The sequence below is a fragment of the Oreochromis aureus genome, linkage group 2 (genome assembly GCF_013358895.1).
Source record: "Oreochromis aureus strain Israel breed Guangdong linkage group 2, ZZ_aureus, whole genome shotgun sequence".
NCBI classification, from domain to species: Eukaryota; Metazoa; Chordata; class Actinopteri; order Cichliformes; family Cichlidae; genus Oreochromis; species Oreochromis aureus.
The window spans coordinates 23435688-23459467 of NC_052943.1; the positions used below are offsets into that span (position 1 = coordinate 23435688).

General features: G+C 39.2%; 1 protein-coding gene across 5 annotated transcripts in view; it reads left to right on the forward strand.

The window, feature by feature from the left end:
- The first annotated feature begins 1389 nt into the window (after nt 1–1389).
- rapgef2 (Rap guanine nucleotide exchange factor (GEF) 2) overlaps nt 1390–23780 on the forward strand; it is a 107204-nt gene continuing 84813 nt past the window's right edge. For 2 of the 5 annotated variants that reach the window (XM_039621114.1, XM_039621104.1), the window contains exon 1: nt 1390–2112. In XM_039621114.1, coding sequence (XP_039477048.1) covers nt 2044–2112 — 69 coding nt within the window. In that variant the 5' untranslated portion in view covers nt 1390–2043. The remainder of the gene's footprint in view (nt 2113–23780) is intronic. The other 3 variants (XM_031758968.2, XM_039621119.1, XM_039621101.1) reach the window with 2 other exon arrangements.

Genomic DNA, 23780 nt, shown 5'->3' on the forward strand with positions numbered 1-23780 from the left:
GTATTCATTTATTCAGAAACTCGATGAAACTATCAACCATGAATGCAAACATAACAGGCTATTAAGAGTGGACGTGAAAAAGTCTTTACAGTTTGATTTAATATGAAAAGAAAAACTGTTTCAGAATCTTTGTAAAGCAAATGAAAAAGTCCACTCCATGTGAGCGGGGAACTGAAAAAGAGCAGATAATAATCTAAGTTACCCCAAGGCAGAAAAGTTAGTTTTGTAAAGCTAAAATGTTAAGGGCTTACTAATTTAACCACCACAAGCCAGAATCTTGAAAAAGCTTGACCCCATGTACAAGGAGTTACAGTAATCCAACTGTAAAGCATAAAAACTACTTTCCTCAGACTATTAACAGAGGGGAAAGAACTCTTAAGGAAACTTTTCACAATTCATTGATCAAGGCAGCTAAACATCCTTGTTAGTGAACAAAAGACAGTCTGCTGTAATCGAGAGGTAAAACTATGTTTCATCAGCATAACAGTGATGAGATATTATATTTTTCAAAGATGGATACAAAGGGGAGGAACAATGGAAGATATAAAAGTGGCCCCAACACAGACCCCTGGGGGATACCACGTTTAATAGGACCAGACACCGGAATATAACCATAACCTGCCGATCAGCTTTGGCCTGAAATTGACAAAAAAAAAAAAGTTTTGTCTTCTGCATTTTGGTCTAAACAAGACTTTTTTAGGGATGTTGGAGTGAATAACCTATGTAGCAGCTCAGACTGTCTTCAGGGTCTGTGCTAGGTTTCTGCAATAAGGGTGGCACAGCTGCTTGTTTAAAACAGGAAGGAACCACTTCATTGATCGAATAGCAATGAATTATACACCAAGGTTCATATTTTCGTATTTTCTCACAACTGCAATCCCTCATTGAGTCACTTGGTGGAGCCAAAGCATAATTTTTGCCACATTACGCCCTCCGTTCCCTTTTTTGTTAAATGGACTCGCCCATGATTAGCCGCCTCCTTGTGACAATAATCTCTGTCAAGTGAAATACAACAACAGCCGGACAGGAAATGCCACGGTGCTCCCTTCAAAACAGAACAACATAATTTCTCAACCAAAGCGGACTTGTAGGGAAAATAATAACCTTGAATCAAAAACCTGCACGTTTACAGAAGAAACTGAAATAATTCTCTATAACAGCTTACTATATGGTGGATTATGAGGTGGACACCACTGATTTTCTTTCTTTAAAAACGGTCATAAGCAAAGGTAATTTTTACATGGAAGCCTTACATAAAAAAGAAAAAAAAATGATGCAAAACACATCCAAATGCACATTTATTTATTTATATTTTGCCCAAAACTTCCACAGCCTTCATTGTCTTTTTATTAGCATCATTTGGGGGTATTATTTTGAAAGGTTATAAGTAACGTCCACTGGTAACTCCGCTGGTCTTTATGCTCTCGGTATGTCAGTCACCATGGTGGCATACAACAGAGCAGAGCGGCGGCGGCTCTATCTTCACTTTTAGCTCCATCAAAATGCAAACATAGTAGATTTTCTCAGTGAGAGGACGCGAGTCTTCCTCTGATAATGGGCGCGAGCTGGTTGCTGACAGGTTAGCCGCTTGCTATTTCCTCACTTTTTTGTTTGCTGGATCCTTACATGGAATTTCTCCCCCGTCGCTAGCAGAGCAGAATGCTGAAGAGACAAGGAATGGCTTTAATGAACGCTGGCTTGAATAAAGGGACAACACTTTTTACGCTAAGAAAATAACTCTTAAGAGAGGGAGTTTGACCGGCGCTTTTAAAGGAAGTTTCCTCCCCGGCGAGGACCGGTGTTGGCAGCCGGATTCGGCACGGGCAGCAGAAAGACAGACACCCTGAGGAGACTGCTCGGCTGTCTGGCTCCAGTCGTGGCCTGGCTCAGGGCACTCCCAGCTTACCCGCTAGCATCTGAGCACAGGCGACGAGAATAAAGCAAGACAATAGGGGGACTTGTTTTGTATATATCCTACCCCTGGATATAAGTAATTTTAAGGATAAGGAATTCCACATCCTCTAGACGGCTTCTTCCAAAACAATGGCGTCTTACGTGGATAACAGCTTTCGGCAGGCTGTGATGAAGAATCCGGCTGAACGGACGCAACAGGTCAGAAGAAATTATTCATTGCATGTTGCTGCTAATTGGATTTTCATGAAAATTAGTAGCCTCCGCCGTTTTTTGTCACTTTGTTGCTACATTTTACCATTGCAACATTTTAAAGTGTAACAGTTAAAGTGTTTCTGAGTGCAACTGTTGCCATTCAGCTCGTCTCAGCGGCTACATCCCGCTAAGCCCTCTATCAGCAGAGATAATCAAGGCTACTTAATGTAACAGGAGCTGCGGCCATTGGTGGGACTCTAACCCGCCTGTGGCGTATCGCATCGCTCTGTGTATTGTGGTTTTACATCTCTGCACGTTGCAAACGTCGTCTCTTGCAAAACTGATTTTTTTTTTTTTTTTTTTTTTTTGCATACAACAAAATCTAAATGATAATGGTGACAGAGCTATATGTAAGGGTGTTAAAAGAGAATAACACAAAGGAGACGAAGGAAGGGCAAGGGAGCCGAGAGGAAATCAGTTTGATCAGAAATGAATAGGATGTAGAAAATCGGTAATTGGGCGCAAAGTCAGGCTCGTGGACAGCACACTGCCCTGATGCAGATGGTGCACATGAAAAGTTTAAACAATGTTACAGTAGGGGAAGGAAGTATTAAGACTAAGAACATATGTAAAATGCATAATCCTGCTAAAGTACCGTAATATTACAAAAGTTTAGCCTTAAAATAATAAATAAAATATGTTTGTGCAGAGTCATACTTTTTTTTATTGATGCATTAATGCGTAAATCACACTAACATTGCAGGTGGAGATGCAGCATTAGTAACTAGCATTACTGCTTGGAAGCTCTATAATAATAATTTAAAAAATACCAACATGGTATAGTAATGGATGTATTTTTAAAACGTACAAAAGATGCATCCAAAATAACTTACAAATACTTAAATGAGATATAAGTACATTGAGGGTCAGTGTCGCCCCATACCCACTCTCCAGGCACATCCCTGTTTGAAAGTCAAGGACAAGAGGCTAATTCACAGATAGCGCGTGGACTATATTGGGCTGTAAATTTGGACATTACCCCGGTTTATGGTAGACGTTGACAGACTAATGCTTCTGATGACTATCCTGTAGGTTACTTTTGATACCGCTTCACCGACTATTGGTAGTGGTCCATTAATGTTTTGTCATACAGTTTCTGTGGTGGACAGACATTGGTGCTTTTCTTGTCGTGCAGTTAAAATCGGGAGGAAAAAATCTCCCAAACAGTTCCCTGCTACTTGTTTCTAAAGCTCAGTACTGTTACTTCTTTGTCCTACCTCTGAGAAGTTTGTAGTGCAATCCATATCCTGCCTGAACATGCAAATCCTGTGGGCTGTGGTTGTGACCCTTTGAGCTGCACATGCTTGTACACACCCAGGCTAGTAAGGTTTCAGATATATGACGTTATGCTTTGCATTTTTGGAAAGATCAAATATAAATCCAGTTTGGCTGTGAAGCTGAAATCATTTCATTTGAGCCGTCTCTACGGCTCCGGTGCCAAAATCTTTACACATAATGGACAATCGATAGTCCATCACTTGAACCAGAGAGCTACAGTTAGTGGCACAGCCTCTGCCCATGTCTATCTCACATTAAGGAAACAATTATGGTGTCACTGGTGTCACATTGACAGACTAATGCTTCTGCTGTAAAGACCATGCCCTAGGCTCATGGTCTTTACAGCTTTATGCAAGTTGTAATTTGTATGGGTGACAGATGCCAACATGGTGATGGAAACTGGATAAAGAATTTGGCTTGTCTCGCTAGCAGCAGTCTCATCTAAGATTGCTTCATTACCATTTAATGATAAGTATTTTCATTGTTATTGATCAGTGTATTTTTAATTAACTGTCTTGTCTTTAAAGAAATGCTTTACATTTTTGAGAAGCTTTAATTTAAAAATTTGTGTCAATCTATTTTTTTCTTTTCTGAAAAATTTCTCAGGAAACGAAAACAAAAACATTTTTCCTATATCTGGAATTCTCTCAAGATCTGTGTCTAAAGCATAACCCGCCTCAACTTGCAACCCCACCTGTAAGAATTTACATCAGCATAGCTTTATGGCCATCTCAAAGGGCTGTTTATGAGGCAGTCCTAACCTGCCAAGAGTATGTGAGAAGATATTAAGCACTTGGAATTTCTTGGCTTGAAAAGTGTCAGATTAAAATACTTCAATAAAATATGACCTTCTGGAAGACTCTGTAAAATGATAATAAAAAAGAAATCACTGGTATGCCTCTCGTCCTTGAGCACTTTAGAGCCACGGTATCAAATCATGCTGTGTAAGTATGCAAACATTTCATCCCAGAGGGCTTTACTGTAGGAAGTCTCTGCACTTCTGAGTGAGTGAGTGACAGGTTGGAAGGAGGAAAATGCTTCCCAGATCCCATAGGTCATTGCAATGAAGAAAAATGAACAGCGAGGTTGACTAGGGCAATTTTAACAGCGACTGTGATTGAGAATGATGGTGTCATTTGGGACATTGTAACAGGATTTGAATGCATCCATGTTGTTTTACAGTTACAGAGAAGTCCAAAGGAATAAAAGCTCCTGGAAAGCCTCTGCTTTTTCTGCAGAAACCACTATATGGAAATCTTCTGACTCTGCAGCTACATTGTCATTGTTTTTCTGTACCAGCACCTTTCCCAAGTGTTCCTTTCAAGTGTCTCGGGACTGTGCTGGCTCACACAGTTTATCCTAATGGTGTTGGCAGGACCTCTCTGTCAGGATTAGCCAACAGTTAGAGGGATCTGTCTTTATCGCTCAGGACTCGCCACACAGTAGGATCTGACCTATAGCATACGGCAGGTTAAATAGCTGACCACTTGACAGGTAGTGTTCTGGCTGGCTTTGTTGCTCTCTGTCCTTTGTGGAGTTTATTTATATATATTTTTTGCACTGTAAAGGGAAGGAAGAGCCCTGAATTTTTGACATTTAAGGTCCAAGAATAATCAAGAGGGAAGGAGATGGAGGACAAGGATGCAGTTTTTCTCTGAAGCACTGCTTTTTTTTCCAGCAGTGACATAAATTAAGATAATATGACATGGCTATTTGATCTGTGATATCTTTTTTTTTTTTTAAAAATCTGATATCTTTAATATACAAATTCAAACATATACTACACAGAGAATTACTTCCCTTCAGTTAAAGCACGGTTTCTGAAACTCGCGTTGTTTTTCTGAGACTTGCTCTCAGTGGCACTGTGTTGTGTTGTTTCCATTAGTTCTGTTTGTGTGACGATTTTACCAATTATCAGTTCATATGTTCATAACTTTTCTCCCAATCCAGGCATTTTGATTTTGTTCTGTTGTTGACGGATTTCCTTTACACACTATAAAATGCAGGTTTTTCTGTGGTTTTACTTCTTTAGTTCTTGACTGTCTGTTATTTTTAGGTTGTATTTTGATCTCTGTACAAATGACAGCGAGCCAGCTTCAGGAGAGATACTGATGTGTAAATCTTTGAGGACAAAGGCAGACATGCTTGGCTAATTAGCTCAATTTTAATATTCCATTCATTATCATTGTGTTATTTAATTTTTTTGCCCAGTGTCACATATTCTAATAAATACGCACACCATCACTGAGTTATTGTAAGACTTTCAAACATTTTATTTTTTAGTTTTATTCTTAAATATTTTGACTTTTAAATAAGAAGCATGAGATTTTCATTTGTTTATAAAATTCTGTTATGTTTTTGTTTAAATTGAACAAAATCTTCAAGAGCAAACTTCGTTTAAGTGGATTCAGTCTCTCTGTTTGGCCACTTAAAATGCAGTGAAATTAGCTGGTTTGAAGATTAAAAAGACAGCTTGCACAGACTGAAAATGAATTAATGAGTGATATCACTTCGTTTAGTTTTGCTGGAACCAAAATGTGCACATACTTGTCTTTCTGTGGTGCGCAGTTGTGGCTCTGGTTTATTTTCAGCAAGTAGATGGATGCAGGACGGACATCTCTCCTCTTGTTTAGCCAGGTGGCAAAGCTAAAGGCCACAAACAACAGTCCTCTGCTGTGGTGACCCCGTTTCGCAGTCACATAGCTGGAAGGACACGCTGCCTACTTTACATTGTTTCCACATATTCTGGATCAGCATAAGAGATCAGAGAAGACCTGCAGTGACCTTATAAGAGACACTAGGGGGAAGATGGATGAATTTAGGGGAATGTAATGGCCATTATTTAGCCTTGCAAATTGCAGTTAGTAAGGTAAAGAACCAGTCAATCCAGTCCAAACATCTTCAATGTTTCTGATTATGAAATAATCATGATTGAGAGGCGTCAAACAGAAAATAAAGTAGATGGCAGACAGAGATGGGTTTTTATGTGTGTTTATAAATTTTGTAAAAGCAAACTATATTTTCTTTTAATACTGAAGTATTGCTTTGTGAGTACAAACAGTAGTTTAAAAATTTTTTTTTGATGCAGCAAGGCTTTTACAACTTTAATCAGTTTATGTATGTCTGATAATCAAAGCATTTGCCAGGCTGCGAAATGACTAATATGGACAAACCCACCCTGGTGCTCAGCATCCTGCTTAGCGCTGTCAGGAAGAGGAAAGCCGTCAGGATGCTTTTAGAGGAGGAAGAATGTCTGAGAACCCCAAAGCTTTGTTTTTATTTTTTTTGAAGAGTGGTGTTGTTTTCTAGCTAACTTTCTATTTTTGTAACGATGTCAGAATCATGGAAACATCTATTTAAATCCCAATCACTGGTTGAAAAACAAGGATGAACTTCTGTAGTGTTTTTTTCCCCCTTCTATTTCTTAGATGCAGGAGTTGTAATGGTGCAATCTTCCTAGGCAACACAAGGTTTCCTAATTCTCCAAACCTCCAATCTGTCCTGTATATTTAGGTGCTGCTTGCCTTGGCATTTGCAGGCACTCTGCAGCAGTAACCCTGTAGAAGTAAAGTGATGTCACATGTTATTCTTGTGTTGAAAGCGGAGACGGCATACAGACTGAAGTGGTTACACACACCGCGGTCTCAGTGACGTACATTTCCCAGTTTAAATACAGGGGATGATTTCAGGAAGGACTGGAGGAAAAAAAAAAAACTCCCAACATATGATGCATTCAAAGAAGACCGGCACAGTTTCTTACTCAGTTATTTAAATCATACTTGCACATCTTTTTTTTTTTTTTTTTTTTTTTTTTCCCCCATTAGTCTTTTTTTGTTTTTTTTATGTTGTTGTGATGGCACTAAAGCATAGCATTGTCTGCTGGTAGGTAGACTCATAAATCTGTTGATTATACCATAAAAAGACTTAAATCTCATGACTGTATAGGATGCTGCTGATGAAAAAGTTTGATCTTCTAACCCCTTTTACTGCAAGAAGATGACATTTATAGATGTTATACAGTTCATCGGTCATATAAATGTCTGATATCGTAATTGAATACAAGGCAGGCATGTTTTACATTCCTGAGGCTGTTTTACTTACTGGAGTAAACCAGGATGTTTGTGTAGCCCTGCGTGCCAGTTACTCCCTAAAATCTAATAATGAAAAGGGCAATCCAGAGTAGTTTGTTTAAATGCACCACAAAGGTTGAAGCAAATTAAGCACACAAACACTTTCGGTATTCTATAAAGCATCATAGCTAAAGCTCTTCAGCTTTTGGGTAATAGGGGTGTATTTCTACAATGAAGTTATGCGAACATGTAAAATACTGTTAGGGATGTATAAATGAAACCTGTAAGAAATGCTTGACATTAATTAAGGATGATGACTGTATTCCAGCTGTGATAATATGTGAAGTAATTAAAATTTTTGTGTATTCTCAGCTGGTTTTCAGCTTGGCTGATTTGGCGTTAGCTTTAGGTTTTGTTTTGATTTGTTTTAAATTTTTTCTGGATAGTTTTTCCAGCTGAGAAGAATTTGGGAGAAATGATGTACTTTGCTCAGTAGTTGTTTGGAAGTAGATCTGCAAAAATGTGCATTGTGGCTGCATTGCATTCTGGTTCATTGAGGCTACAGAGACATACACATTTTATTTTGTTTCTTTTTCTTTCTGTGCTTAAACGGCGATTGTAAATTTAGAGACGAGTTGGTGTTTTTCTTTTAAAAGATTGTGAAATATGTTTTTTAGGGAAAGTGATGCATGAATTGTTCGCATTTTCTGGTTTAGCACTAATCATATCAAATATCATTTTAGGTGCTGTTGTGGTGGAGCTTGTCAGCAGCTCGACCCAGTTTTTTCTTTGACTCAAGAAAACGAGTGTGGTGAGGTAGACTTCATCTTCAGGGGATGCACTTGAAAAAGTGTTTTATCTCACAGAAGTTGAAAGTATCCTCGATTTCCTTGAGCTAAACTGTGTTCCTTTTACAACAATGGAGTGTGAGAGAAAGTTAATGCAACACAATGGCTGAAATGTTTATCCAGACACCCCTGCTGGCTTCTGAGTTGCTTACTCTGCACTTTGAGGTTGCTAATTTCATTTTCTACTCTCGGAAGTTTTTGCATTGAGGGCTCACTCCAGGTTATCACAGTGGTTGCTTTGATCAGTTGACAGGTACTTTTCTTTTTGAACCGCTTTGCAGTACTTACAGAAAAATGCATTGTCTCAAAGCATTCCCATCTCACTCTTAGTGCTACTCTTAGTGTTAATTGGAAAATTCAATGATTATGTGTAGTCCTGGGTTTCTCAGGTTTGCGCTATACATTTGTACTTTAGTGAAAAACATTGTTTTAGTAAATTTATGTGCTACATTCCATGAGATATTTTTAAAACAAAGCAATCCTGGTTTGGAGTCGAGGCTCCAAGAATTCCATTGGCCTTTATAGCGGAAGGCAGTAGACCTCATGCCACTGAGTGACCACAGTCTTTACATAACTTAGCATGAGAACCACTTGACTGCGATATTTTTGCGTGACTGCTATTGAATTACCCTACTTACTATAGCGCCCATTAAAACCTTTTTTTGGGTGCGACTTGGAGGGGAAAAAGTGACGCCTACATTACAGAGAGCATGAGTTGAGAAAAATTTAATATTCTGAAAGTTTTGCAATTCCTCAAATCTTGGCTAACACAGTTAATCTGATCTTTGCCTTATTGTAACACCGAGCACTTCTGGATATAATCTAAAGCTCTATATTATGCAACAATTACTTTGTCTGTGATGGTTGTACTATCCTTGTTGTAAACAAGTGCCAGACTACTTTGAGTGAATGTGCTGCTTAGCTTCAGTCACACAGAGTACAGGGTCGCTTTGCTGTATAATCTACTGTATAATCCTTCCTCGTGGTGAACTGCTCAGACATGACGTGGATCAGATGGAGAGCTGATTAATTTGTGTGATTAGTGAACTCTAAATCCCACTATACTGGTTCGCCACGTAGCTAATACTTCACACTATTTGTAACAATGGCACAGGGCGGTTCCGGACAGTTCTTATTGCAACAACGGGTAAAAATCAGGGAAATGTTCTTAGTGGAGCTGCATATATACAAACCGTAATGCTGTATTTGTTTTTGAATGCTTTGATTTGGAGATTTTTGTATCAGTTGTAGTGCAACACATGCACTGAGATTTGTTTGTCTGAATGCTTTCACCCTTACGAATTTGCATCCTTTTACTCTAACTAGTCAGGCTCTATAATAGTATCGCTCAGTGTGTCTGTGTACTTTGTTTTATTAACACGTTGCCTCTAGTGATGGCTCACCTGCCTGAGCTGATGGTTTAAAATATTTATCAGTGAGACACTGCCAGCCTGCTTCACTGCACCAAAAAGCGCCGTCGTAGCTGACACTGTAATTGAGAAAGGGTCTTTGATTTTTTTGATTTTTTTTTTAATTAAAGCTCCTTTTTGTTTTTATGATATGGATTTGTTATTTCACAGATTTGAGATGGCTTAATTAACATATAAGATTAAAAGGAGTGAAATATACAGACCTCCCTACAGTAGTGACCCCTTTAAACAGGGGAACAGCTGACAGTGGTACCTTCAGTCATCAGAATGAAATGGCGCCTTTAAACCCCGCCTACCCAAGCACAAAAGTGTAAACACACACTGCAAATTAAGTGGAAGTGTGCTGTAATGACATGTTACAGTAGTGATAACATTGTCAGTCTTATCATGGACACAATTACTGAGTTTGTGATGCCATGTGAAGTAACATCATGTAATGAGATTCTATAATAATTCTACACCACTTAGAGCACATAAAGGGGGGGGGGGTGAAATCATCAGAGTTCGATGTTGGTCAGATTGCGGAATGACACAATGCAAAATAATACACAGTGATAATGGGAAGTGGCTTGGTGTGAGAGTCATACGCACAAGGCTGTGTGACTGTGTAGTGAGCCTGATGCTGTAATGTTCAGCTGTAACACTTTTTGCTGGATGTGTCTTTGATCCTCATGTGGCCTGTCATGCCTCGTGCAAACTGTGGTTTATCAGCAGCTGTGCTGGTGGTAGGCAGGTGATTACTTGCCATGTGAGCTAAGAGAAGCGATTCATTACAACACTAGCGTGAGCAAAAACAGCTGTCTGGGTTAATGGATGCTGTTGTCAAAAGTGAAAACTGCTGCAGCAGCAGACCTTGAGTTCTGCCAGCAGGAAGGAGAACTGGACGACCTAAAAACGAAACATTTTCCCCATTTTTAAATCAGCGATTAGTTATAGTGTTGTTCCACTTCCTGTGTGCAGTGGAGGAAACTGGTGTACGATATATGTCTTGTTGCAACCTTATCTTTGTAATTGGTCCCTGAGGGTTTGACTAACCTGTGGCTGGTCACGTTTCCAACTCTGCAGCTCTCCATCCTTCCATTAACCATCAGGGAAAATGTCTGTTTATTACCAAGGCCTCAACGTAATCTGATTCTCACTGGAATGTTTGACAGTTTCTTGCTGCTTCCTGCGTTTGGAAAGAAGGGGCATAATTATCTTTGGCTTGCTTGATCTGAACCTTCAATTACATGCTCTTTCTAACGGCTCCGAGTGAAGATTGCTTGGGTGCCAGTCTGAGATTATCAGTATGCTCTCTCCTGGTCTTCAACTAGAGAACTTGTGAGTGTGCTTTGAATTTTTAGGCTCTTTCCTTTGGGAGAAGTTTGTGTAAACACATTTACTGCTGTGATGCAACATTTCCCTTGCAGCGCTGTTGACATTGATTTCACTCTGACATTGTGGCACCATTTTTTTTTCCCCCCTCCTCACTCTTACAGCAATAACCTCTCTTTAAATGTTGTGACGTCAGTTATAGCTGAGCATTACTTATTCAGTCTTTGGCTCATCAGCGTCTCAGACTTTGACCAGGCTAATTGACACTTGACTTGGTTCACCTCAAATGGCAATCCACTGCCAGGCGTTTTCCCATATGGCCCTATAGTTCCTTCACACTTAAGCCACTCCTGTTGAGGGCAAACACTTTTCATTAATCATCCTTGCCACGATTAGTATGCAGATCTCCTTAGGTGTTGTGTTGCCTTAATGTAGCAAACACAAAGTATAAAAAAATAGGCTTACATAACGCCACACTAGTAGTTCTTTTGAGAGGCTAATGTGTGTGCAATCTTCTTAAAGTGGTATTTGCTTATTTGTGATTGAGTAAGCAAACAAGGACTGTAAAGGGCCGTACATAACTCTCTAAGAAAGGGAATATTGTCGAGAAAAGGGGCGTTAGTCTGAACTGTACAGCACAACACAATGAGCACAAGTCAGTGACAGAAACATGATTCTGTCATTGTGACTAGCATGTCATAATGACAGAATCATGATGCTCCTGCAAGTTTATTCATTGTAAAAACCTCAGGCGAGTACATTTTCATTGGTGCTTCATTTCATCCATACTGTTAATGTGATTCTGTGTCAAGAGTGAAAACTCAAGATAATGAGAAGTGATTCAACCCTAGCATGGGGAGTAGTGGTTGGTGTTAATGTATTTTACCCACTTGGTTAAAAAATGCACATATTTGGGGTGGGAGATAATTCAGACATAGCTAATGTATTGTGGCTTGGCTGCAGGGTTTTTATTGCACAGAATAACTTTTGATGTCCCTTAAAGATGTTTTTATGAGTTGTATAAGCAAACTAGGCTAAACTCTAGGCAAGGACTGACAGATTTACTGCCGTTAGTGGAAATTCAGTTTTACCATCCTTCACCAGGCTATACTGGCCTCTCCAGGTGGTTTTAATGGTATTTTTTAAATCTCAGTTTTACCACCACATGGAGACTGTTTATGTCTTTTGCATTGCTAGCAGCCCCTCCTTCAGCATCTTTAGAAAGTAGCTGCATAGTAGGTGGTGCCCTGAACCTTGTTCACATTACCCCAATTCATTCTTATCCCTCTACAGGAAAAACATTTGTTTCGTATTATTTTATGCAGTAGGCCCAGAACGTGTCATTAACACAATATATAGGCTTCACTACAGGCTATTTCTGCAAGTTTTTGCAAGTGCTATGGATCTAAGCCTCACTTTACCACTGAGATGCACAATATGTCAGATGTTTATAAGACAAGTACTTGGTGAAAAGCATCCTTCAGTTAACCCTAAAGCGATCATTATGTTAGTTCTCTGTGAGGAAACATTTGATTGGTGAGGTGACATGATGTGACTCTTATCAACTGGGGGTGACTGGTTAACATATTTTAATGGAATGTCTTTTGTTAATATTTTTTGCTTTTTAGTAGATCATGGCCTTTTTTATTTTCATTTACCATCTGTTTAAAGGTGATTTGTGCACTTGTTTAAATTGAATACATGTATTGAAATTTTTTTTGTCAAATTCACCCACTTCGAATTTCTGGCCATTGTCAGTTGTTATCAGTCCCATAGATAAGAGCAGCAGGCACCTTCCTGTAACAGCATGTGGTGCAGAAGGTGTGTTATTCTCCATTCTAATTGGGAAAATAACTGCATTGGTGATCTAGAGGATCTTCAGTGACTGTGTGATTAAAGTGCATGTGAAATCCTTGGAACTTCCTAACTTGTGGTTCATGTGTCAAAGGGTTTGTGTGTGTTAACTGTAACCATGATGTAAAAGTAAACACGGAAATCCAAAAGCAAACAGCAGGTTAAAATGAAACTAAAGATGATGAGCCTCAAACACAAGTTTCATCCGGCTGAGGACTGTTTCAATAATGTTGTAATTATCGTCTTCCAGTCACTCCCAGTCTGAAGATCGATCTTAAATTAAGCCATTATGTGGTGCTTTAGAAGAGCTTTTTTAAATGCCACGATACCCTATAAATACTTTTTATAGTTATTTTCCAATAGCCCTACCAGCGTGAAAATGATGGCGTTTAAAGAGGCAAAAGTTGCAGTGATTCCTCATCTTATTTTAAATGATAGTGTGTTATTACTTGATCGTTAAAATTTTAATGGTGCTTAATTTTTAAAAAAATGTTGTATTAATTGTACCTTTGGAACAAAGAGCTTGCTAGCCAGTTAAATACTACTTGTGCACAATGATGGGAAAACCCTTCAGCAGTTTTTGTTGTCTTTAGTTTCTATTTACATTGTAAGCTAATAGTTTCCTCACTGAGTCATTAATGGAATATTACAAAGTTTCATATGACTGTTAAGAAAATGGCGTTTGTTCAGTTAGCCAATTTGACTAACTGTTATAAAAAATGTCATTTCAAAAGATGCTATTATGTTGTACAATGTTCATTTAAAATGTGCCATGTTCCTGTGGTTTCTTTTACTACTGGTTATATTGATGTAGAATGTCTGCAACTGTGTTTATACTTGACTAAATGAAAACTGTATGTAATTACATGTTGCATGCTCTGCTATAGGCTTCTGAATCCACCAGATCCACAAGTATAGTGTAGACCCAACACAATGACTCCCTGTTGCAAGCAGCTTGTGCTTGTCAAAAACGTTTAAAATCACACCAGTCATATTGTCGCTACATTGGAAATGGCCACTTTAGTTAAACTGTACCAACTGCAGTAGTGCACATGCCAGGAAGACTGAAAAAAGGGCTGGTGTTATAGACCATGAGTTGCAATAAACTCATGGTTTAGGTTAATTTATACAAATAAGAATGTGTGAGCCAAAAAAATAAAGATTGAAGCAGTCCTGATATTGGAATTAATTTTTTTTTTTAAATTTTAGCCAATAATATTAGTCCCCCCCCCTCCCCCATTTTTAAAGGTAGCAAAATGGACCATTTAAAAAAAGAACATCTATGCCCACTTGGAGGAACACAACAAAAGCAATTAAAGCAAATACAGACTGCTATAAGCCAATGTTCCAAGAAGACTCAATGAATTGAAACTGTGAACTGGAAAAAAACAATTAGCTGGAGTTTTCTACCCTTCAGATTTGATTAACTTGAATGTGGCCAAGAAAAAACGGGAAATTTCATCTTGTGACTGAAGTCTTTAAAGATCACAATTGTTTGCCATGTTTCTTTTGTAAAACTTCCTCAGGATATAGCCTGAAATCCCCTTCCGTCTGGAGGGAAGGCCTATTTCAGCATGAAGTGAAAGGCCTTGGGTGGGATCATAAGCCAGTTCTGTAAACAGGAAATTTCCATTCAGGACTTAAGTGGGCTTGTTGTGAACCAATGTGGTGCATATACCACACACAAGAAAATCAGTTGTTAAGTTGTGAAACATTTGCAAATCCTAAGCTGGGGTTCAAGAACTGACATTAATGTACAGCGTAATTGTGATTGGATGCTGATACCGCTATTTTCACACAGGAGACATTGTTGGCTTTGTATGCTTAAGTGTCTCTCTGCTGTTGCTTTGTAGCTGTTGTGACCTAAAGTGGCACCTCAGCAGATACATCATCAGCTTTCATTGACTAAAGTGTTTTATTCCCCCCTGTAGCTTTTATTGGAATGGGGGGAGGGGGGGCATTGTTTCTTTGTCTCCTTTGGATTCAGCACCACGGTCACAGCTTTTGAGATAAAAAAGATGAGAAATCACACCTAAAACAGGCAAGCGCTAGACCCTGCTCCATTGTGATGGCAGACGATGAAAGAGCATAGATGACAATGTTGTTAGCTACTAACAAAGGCATTGGTGCTGGCTCACTCCCAGCTCAGAGGGAACTTGCTGTTCATGTGCTGATAATCCTGCAGCCTGAAGACCCTCTGGAAAAGCTCCAAACATGAGAGCACTGACACAGCCAAGGTTGCATTTAAAATCAATTTAGGAATTGAAAGCACAGGATTGCAAGTGATAAAGTAAGTCAATTAAGACATTGATTTTTTTTTTTTTTTCTTAAAATATCAAACGTGTGTTTCATGTCACCTTGAGTGCTACATAGTGTCAATTTTACTTTGAAGGGCTATTATACTAGGAAGCACTTTAAAAGCTTGGGTTCTTTTCTTCCTGGAGGCTTTCAGTACTGTACTGGGGAGGGGAAGTGTGGGCTTTCTGTTAGGTTCACTATAGTATGCCTAAAAAATCAGGACCGTAAGACTGAAACATGTTTAGTCAGCTGTTCTTTTGGCAGTTTCTCTTTCTTTTATATGGGTGTGGGTTTTAAATGATATCCACTTAACAGCATCGAAAGCCTTCCTCCAAATAAGATAGGATTCTACAGGAGATTTCAAACAAACAAACTCCATCGTCCCTCTGGTGACTTTAGCGTGTTTGTGGCCTTGGAGAGCTAATATGCGAAATCTTTGTGAAAGCCGTTTTCTTAGAGATTTTCACTGGTTGTTCCCTAGCAACCAGCAGCCATAGTAGCGTTGCAATGTAGGAATTACTTTCTGCAGGAAGCCATAGGAGAAAGCAGCGGAGATGGAAAAGATTGATTATTGAATTCTTTCAAATGCACCAGGGGGAGGATTGGGATTAATGCTTCTGCGGTTTAGGAATCAACAGCACAGTATTGAGTCCAGGCAGTTGGGGAACCAGTGTTATTCTGCTCCCATTGTCAAAGTCTGGGGGATTTCATTAGTAACTCTCCTCCAGCCTTGGGCTTCTATTTGTGTCAAGTTAATTGGACAGAAGAGGAGGGAAGCTGGAACTGAGTGTTTCTGGATCATTTAGGCCACCAAGCAAGCCATTTGGCTCGGAAAGATTAAAGCCCATCTACACCCTACTTTATCCACCCTATCCTTTTCTTTTTGTTTTTGCTTTGAGCCCTCGGATTGATCTTTATATGGTGTTGCGTAAGTCTGTGATGATTGCACTGCACCTCTTTGAGGCCTTTGTTTGAGAGAAATGGGGCAGGTTTCATTTGGCTGGACAGTTGGCTTTGTTCCCGGGTATGGACCTGCTACGATGAGGTTCAGTGACACAGCAGAGAGATCCCTTTGTATCAAGTATTGGTCAAAGACCCCCATTGAGTCCACACTAAACCATTGTTGTGGTTAGTGCTAGCTAAAAGAAGTGTGATGGTTTCATCCAAGACATTAGGATTATTAATACTGATTATAAACCCATATCTAGATATACTTGAGTTTTTTTGGAGTTGTAAAATGAACAAATCAATATTGTGGATCTTCATTAGTTCAAAATTGGTTCATATTTATCAGGATAAATATGTCATTGATTAAATTAAGCATGATTTCGTGCCCAATATTATCTTTTATGAAACATATTATCACATTTAAAGACATGCAGTGATTTATTTGGCATTTTTGCTCGAAAATGACCTGAATAATTAGTAGTCAAAAGTTGGAAATTGACCTGTAGACTAAAGGATTAATTGACCAACACTTGAAGTTCCAAATATAAGAAAATGCGCAAAATGCTCGTACGTATAATATTGTTTATACAGAGACCTCCAGGAGAGCCAGCACGTGTCAGTGCTGTGTTTGGAGTTTGGTACAGTGGTTGGCTCTGAATAAGTCTGTGGTCAGTCACATCACTGTGGTAACAAACTGTGTCAGGAGACCGCAGACTGGCTGTTGCTTGCTTATACAGTGTTTGATTCAGTGACGAAGATGGTCCTGATTTTTAAATCTGGCTCTGTGGGCAACCCAGATGGATATCAAGTTTGATATTCATCTAAAGTCATGCTAAGTGACTTGACGCAACTGGAGAAACGGGTTCTAACACAACACTGTATTTATGAAGATAGAAGTGGATATGACGAGAAAATAAGCGCAATAGCTGAACTTTTCACCTCAGGATTATAAATTCTGCCAGTTTGTGACCACTTATACCAGAGCATGTGTTGAATTTAGTTTCAAAGCTTTTAATTGCATTCATTTGTAATCCCACATCCTTGAATTTATTCTTGTGATGCTGTTGATAGCTTTGACTTCCTGCCCTGTGTGGCAGTTCTCTAGTGTTACGGGGTGCAACTGAGTCAGCAAATAACATTTGGTGCTAATTAGATAGCCCTGAGATCCTGTATCAGTGTGGCTTGTGTGGATAATATTAAGCACTAGCAGACTGCTGCAGGAAAGCGAATTCTCACATAAAGAAGAAATCATGTTGTTGATCACCTCAAGGACAGCAGTGCAGTCTTTTGTCCTTGCAGTGTTTACTGCAGCTTCTGAATAAGTAATCACTGTGTGTGTGCAAAGCAAGAAATTACCCCTTTCTCACCTTGTGCAACTCTCCTGATAAATCATACTCATATTGGTTATTTAATAATAAATTCTCTCCACTTGTGAACAATGCAGCTATTTCCCAAATGCTGACCATAAGAACTTCTAAAACTATTTGTATACGTTACATGTAGATGAGAAAAAAAATTTCTCCTAGTTGGCACTCTTTAAAGAAAAAAAGAAACAGGAAGTTTTTTTTGTTCTTTGTGACAACACTTGCGTTAATAATGCATGACTAAATATATTTTGAATAGCGGCAGATGATCATCTGTCAAGGATCATGCACTTCTGTTGGTACATGTTGTGAAAGGACTGAGTCTCAGAATAAACAGTGATTTGTGTTGTTATCTTTATATCTGCATTTGACTCATCATGAGATGGTTCTTTTTTGACACCTTGGTAATGAGACACATTTTTATAGATCATCAATTGGGACTGAATCAGCTGACATGAATTTTTTTTAATCACTGGATGTTTTTCTCAATGTGGTTTGAGCAATAAACAAACTTCTTGTTCTTTCCATCAAAAACACTCGGGTGGGTGAGGTATTTATTTTGCAGCATTGTGCTATCTTGCAGCCATCAGATGAGATAGTGGGCTGCAGCTTTCAGCTGTCGTCAACATTGTGAGATATATTTTGACATGCTGCAGTGATACTCAAGCCCACTCCTTATATAACTTTATCTTTAGAATAGGTTGCTTGAGGTTTGGTGCACAATTCTGTTTGTGGAGGTGCTGGCCAGAATAAATTTGCACACATCCACTGCCAAAGCACACATCCATGTAGGTAGGCTGTAGTATCGATCAAAGCAGTGCTGGAAAGGTCAGTTACCCTTCATCCGTTGTTTTGACATACTTACCGCTAACAAGGTTTTGCTTGAAATCAGTGAAGTGGACACACTTCCTATTTTTGACATCTTGCAACTCTCGTAACCAAACTTACAGATTTCCTGCTACTTCTGCACTCCAGCTTGCATCTGATTTGCATGCATCAGGAGACTGAGAGTGTTTCACCTCTTCAGGGTTTTGTGCTGGCAGGCAACTCAAGTAGGTGCTGTTAAGCTCATTCACATGCCTCCCTGAGTCCTGTTCCAACCAGTCACCGTGTCCACCAGCTGCCCTGACCACAGTGAGAAATAAACAGCAGCTCCCAAGTGCTTTTAAATTTTCCCTGCCACTGTTGAGTTGTTCTGCTCCACCGGGCCCTTCAACCTCCCACCATCATTCAGTGGTGTAATTCTATTCAATAAATTACATCAAGCTGGTGTAAAAGTGGAAGTGGAGGCCATGTGGGTGTATTAGATGCCTTCCTGTTGACAAAAAAAAAAGACTCCTGTCTTTTTCTCAGGCACATCTGAACAGGTGGCAGTGGAAGTGTAGTTGTTTTGTGCAACACTTAAATCTGCATCAGAAGCAAAGAGGAAGAAGGTATAGACCATGTGCTCTGCTAGCTTAAGTTAACCCCAAGTGCTTAATGTTAGTAAGACTGCTAATTAGCTTTGTGTAACATGTGCCAACTTCATTCAGGTGGCACAGGGTTTTAATATAGTCTCAGTGGCACAGCACTGGTAATCTGAGGATTTAGCTCCTCCTTTTGATTCAACATTTAGCCTTTTGTACAAGCGACCATTTTTCATTAGTCGACAATGTGAAGAAGTACTTGCTAAATTACACTGCCTTATCTTCATCTTGTTTTGTTTTGTTTTTTTTTTTTTTCTTTTTTGTCCAAAGTAAGTAATGCAATATTTCTTCTATTCTCTAGTTTCACTTCTTACTCTTGCCACATGCAATGTCTTTCCATTAAAGGGGGGAGGGAGGCAGCCACTCAGTCTTTAGCATTTGGCCAAAGCAGTCAGCGATAACAGCATAACGTCACTCGTCACTGTGTGACCTTGTTGTAGCCCACAAAGCCTCCACCTGCTCTCTCACACAGGCTAATGGATAAAAATACCCAGCAGATCCCATACTCTCTGTCAATACAGATTCAAGGACAGCTGCTGACCACCCTGTTAACACAGGGAATGTACAAACAAAGACGAGGGAATACACACATGCACACACTAACGCAAACAAAGACAGACATGTGCACCTTGTCGTCCACTGGAGCATCATACAGCAGCCCTGAGGAGTATGATGAATGTTGTGCACATTTTGGAATGAGCAGTTTCGTTGGTGTTTTGTCTGCTCGTCAGGGGCAGCCTTTCTCAGTCCCAGTTGGCACTGACACAGACATGCTGCAGCATTTGTGCTGAGCAGACAATATAATGCAATATATTGCCATTAGCAGATACTGCATTGTAGGCAACATGACCCTCCAACCTTCAGCAGTGGCTGTCTGACTCCCAGTGGCCTCTTTACCTTGTTACACTACTCTAGGCAATTTACCACCTCATTCAGCTGGCCTGTCCACTGCATCATTCTCCAGCACTCAATGAAAATTGTTATTGCATCTGCAATGCAGACGTATGCTCTTTATCCGACAGCCAGACATCGATGAGACTAACACTTAATTTCATGCGACGCCATATTAATGTCCAAAAGAACTGAGAAAAGGCACAACAGGATTCGTGCTGCTGTCTGTGTGCTTGTTTTTAATGAAAGTGACATTTAGCTGTTGAGCTTAATACTTCATTAAAGTAAGACCTGAAAGACACGACACGGTTTTGAAAATCAGGGCTGTAAATAGAATATTATTTTGAGTTAAACACATAATGAAAAATAGCAGAAAATAGTAAAAAGAAATTGGATTCCTTTTGTTAAGATTTGGTGTTGTTTTCTGTCCCCTTTAACCAGTCAAATAATGTTATAATCTGATTATATTGTTAAAATTACGGAGTTTTAATTATTACTCATTTGTTACTTATGGTAGCTTGTCTTCTTTTTGTTATTTTCTTCTTCTTTTTTTAATTAAGTCTTCTAAAGATTTTCAAAATACTATTTGATTTGCATGTTTTCATGGTTTTAAAAGCCGAAATTTAGCATTTTGTGTCATTTTTGTTTACAATTACACATATAGTAATATTTAAACGTGAGAAAACTTTTTAAGGCAGTGTGTTTGGAGTCATTTAACACATGTAACACATACTGACATTGCAACTGTTGTAAGTATAATATAGTAATATTTTATTAAAATATGCTAAACATTCTTTAATTCTGGCTTCATGGATGGTTTACTCAGATGGTTCCTGTATCCCATATAGTACCTGCCATAGGTTAGTGAGGAGTAGGGGATGAGGGGCATGACCGAGATGGCCTCTTTGGACCTTGTGTGTGTCTGTGTGGTGTGGACACTGAGATATCTAGCCAGTGTCATGTGAGGAATGCAAGCCTCACCCCGACCTGACACATAAGACGGCCCCTGCACAGTCTTGGTAACTGATTCTTCTCTCAATGCGGGGGGACACAGCAGGGCAAACCTGGAATGGGTCAAAACTTCCAAGGAATGCTGCGGATCATGAGGTGGTATGCGGCTACACAGAACTGATACCTGAATGACTGACTGAATAAGAGCAAGCTTTTGTTTCCCCTTTAGGAAAGATGCTATCTGGTTATGTCTAAAATAAATTTAAAAAAAGAAAAAAAAGTTGTTACAGTTCAAACAGTTGCGAGTTGCATTCCTGCGTCGTCATTATGGTATCCAACCCCGATGGGCTCTTTTTGCATACTAAATCTTTGTTGTCCGCTTCCAACCTTGAAGCGGTCGCAGTAAAGTTCACAGGGTGAAGGTATGGAGAGAGAAGCTCAGCCCGTGGTGACAAATGAGCGATTGTTATAAAACTAGGTCGTCCTCGCTCCCAAGTCGTGGGGGATTAATTTGTGCTTTTTGCAGCTATTTTCTGAAACGGAACAACAACAAATCCTCCCTGCGCAAAGTGCTGTGATTAGGACAGCCTTTGCTTCTCTGACTGCCAGGGATCAAGATGGTAAGCATCTTAGACAGGGATAGCATAATGAGAGAGAACAGAGCTGCAGCTTGTCGCCTGCACATTGGAAACTGCAGTCTTAATGGTCTGAAATTGCATTATTTTAATTCTCAAATTCAGATTTTTCTGACATTTGACGCACTTTGTCAGCACTTTCCAGGGAAAGTTTTCTTTCCAAAATATGGAAAGTGAAAAACACATTTACGTCGTTTTAGCATATGACGCATCGACAATAAAATTCCACGTCGATGAATTTTTATGGTCGACATCATCGATTATAGCGACGAATCGAACCCTAATTAAGATGGTGGTGTGCTCGTACAGCTCGATTTGTACTCGGAGCACGGGTTGCTCCTCTAAACCACCACCCAGGACAGAATGAAAGATCAGGATTTGCCAAATTTCACAGCTTGCCAGTGAGATGTTAGTCACTGTGAAAACTTTTCAGACATGTTCTTTACAAGTTGCCTGGCAGTGCTGACAAAAGTACATATGCTCCACAGCAGGTGGCCACCATCATTTTTCTCACACTCACTGCGCCTCTCTGTTTCTCTGTACATTGGCTTGATAACAAGAGCTAAGACATTGGATAAGAAGGAAAAAAAAACATACCAGTTTGGCATTTTCACTAATTTGGAGACTAAATTATTAATCAATTAAAATGTTAGTTGATTATAAAGGTGCTTAATCGGTGTACTTTCACTTAAATTTAGGTAAGATGGTCGGTTACTTTAATTACAGAGTTAGAAAATGACCAAAAATATTCTCAGATATGAGGATTTGCTTCTTTTCCGGTTGATATTGATTTACATTCAACTTGGCATCACAGAAAACCCAATTCATGTGTCACGATTCAAGAACAGCTTGTGGTTTATTTTTGATATTTGGCTTGGTAAAAGATTAACTGATTAATCAAAAAATTGTAATCCTCTGATACCAAATAATGAAAACTAATCAGAGTAGAATAGATGCCTGCTCCATCTGCTATTTGTGTAACGGGGGAAAGATTAACACAGAAATGATGCTGAAAGTTGTGGAAGAAGTGCGGTGTGTGGTTTGTTTTTTTTTGTTTTTTTTTTTTTGTTTGTTTGTTTTCTCAAGGCATGTTCCTGACTGTCAAATATGCACTTTGCAAGCAGGGTTTAGCCCCACAGGTAAATAGCAGAAATATGCTGTGGTACCTGATTGCCAGGGTACATGAATTGTGAAGTGCTTTTTTGTGGTCTGTATTGCTCCATATTTCCGTTTCAGAAATCTCAGCTCTCTCAACTTTTTTTGTATTTAAACAAAATACTACAGAACAGTTCTTACCTCTATGACATTTAAACGAAAGCATAAAAACAAAATAAACTGAGCATCAATGTAAAACATTTTCCTTATTAGGCAGTAAAGACGAGGGCTTGCGGGCACTAATAGCGACAGCTTGAAGATGTAAATGTTAACAAAGGCGACTCTATCATTGATTTACTGTGCTGGGTGACTCAGCGAAGCACTGAACAAGCAATCGTGCGTCTGGTTTTATGAGTTTACAACATTTAATTGGTCATTTCTTTACAGTATATCAACATAGCATCACTATCTACAGTTTGCTCACTCTGTTGACACACATAACCAGATTTTTTATTTTTTTTATCCTGTAATAACGAATGCTTCTATCCATAGAGTTTGAAAGTTTGAATCATCTGCTTGTGTATTTATGCATTTACAAGCAAAACTCTGATATCATGCAGCTGTCTGAAATCCATTGCTTTGAGAGAAATGAGCTGCCCTTCTAAGCTTCATTTAGTGTGGTTAGATAGTCAGAAAAGTGTTGTCTTAAAAGATGTAACAAAGGGCAGCACCAAGTATAAGATAAGGAAGGATAAAACTGTCATCATGAAATCATGCAATGCTACTCAAGAATATGAATCTGGAAAGACTAGGTTCCCCTTTTAAGAAGGACACTTGGTGTTAACTTGAAAAAACGGGTTCTACATAAACATGAATCTGTTCAAAAACTATCTGAACATCCATCAGGATACTCGGGCGTCAGAAATGTCCTTTGCTTCCCTACCAGAGCCTCTTTTGTTTACCTCTCCCACAGTGTCTCATTGTTTTTGAAATGTTTCAGCCCCTTTCTTTGATGTTTCTCTGCAGTGGGTGATAGATGAATGCAGAGGTCTGCTATCTGCACTCAGCCAGAGCCAGTTGAATAAATGGACTGGCCATTTGTGTCACAGTGAAAGGGCCTGACCAAAGGAGAGCTTCCTATGTGCTGAACAGACACTGTGGTGTTAAGAGAG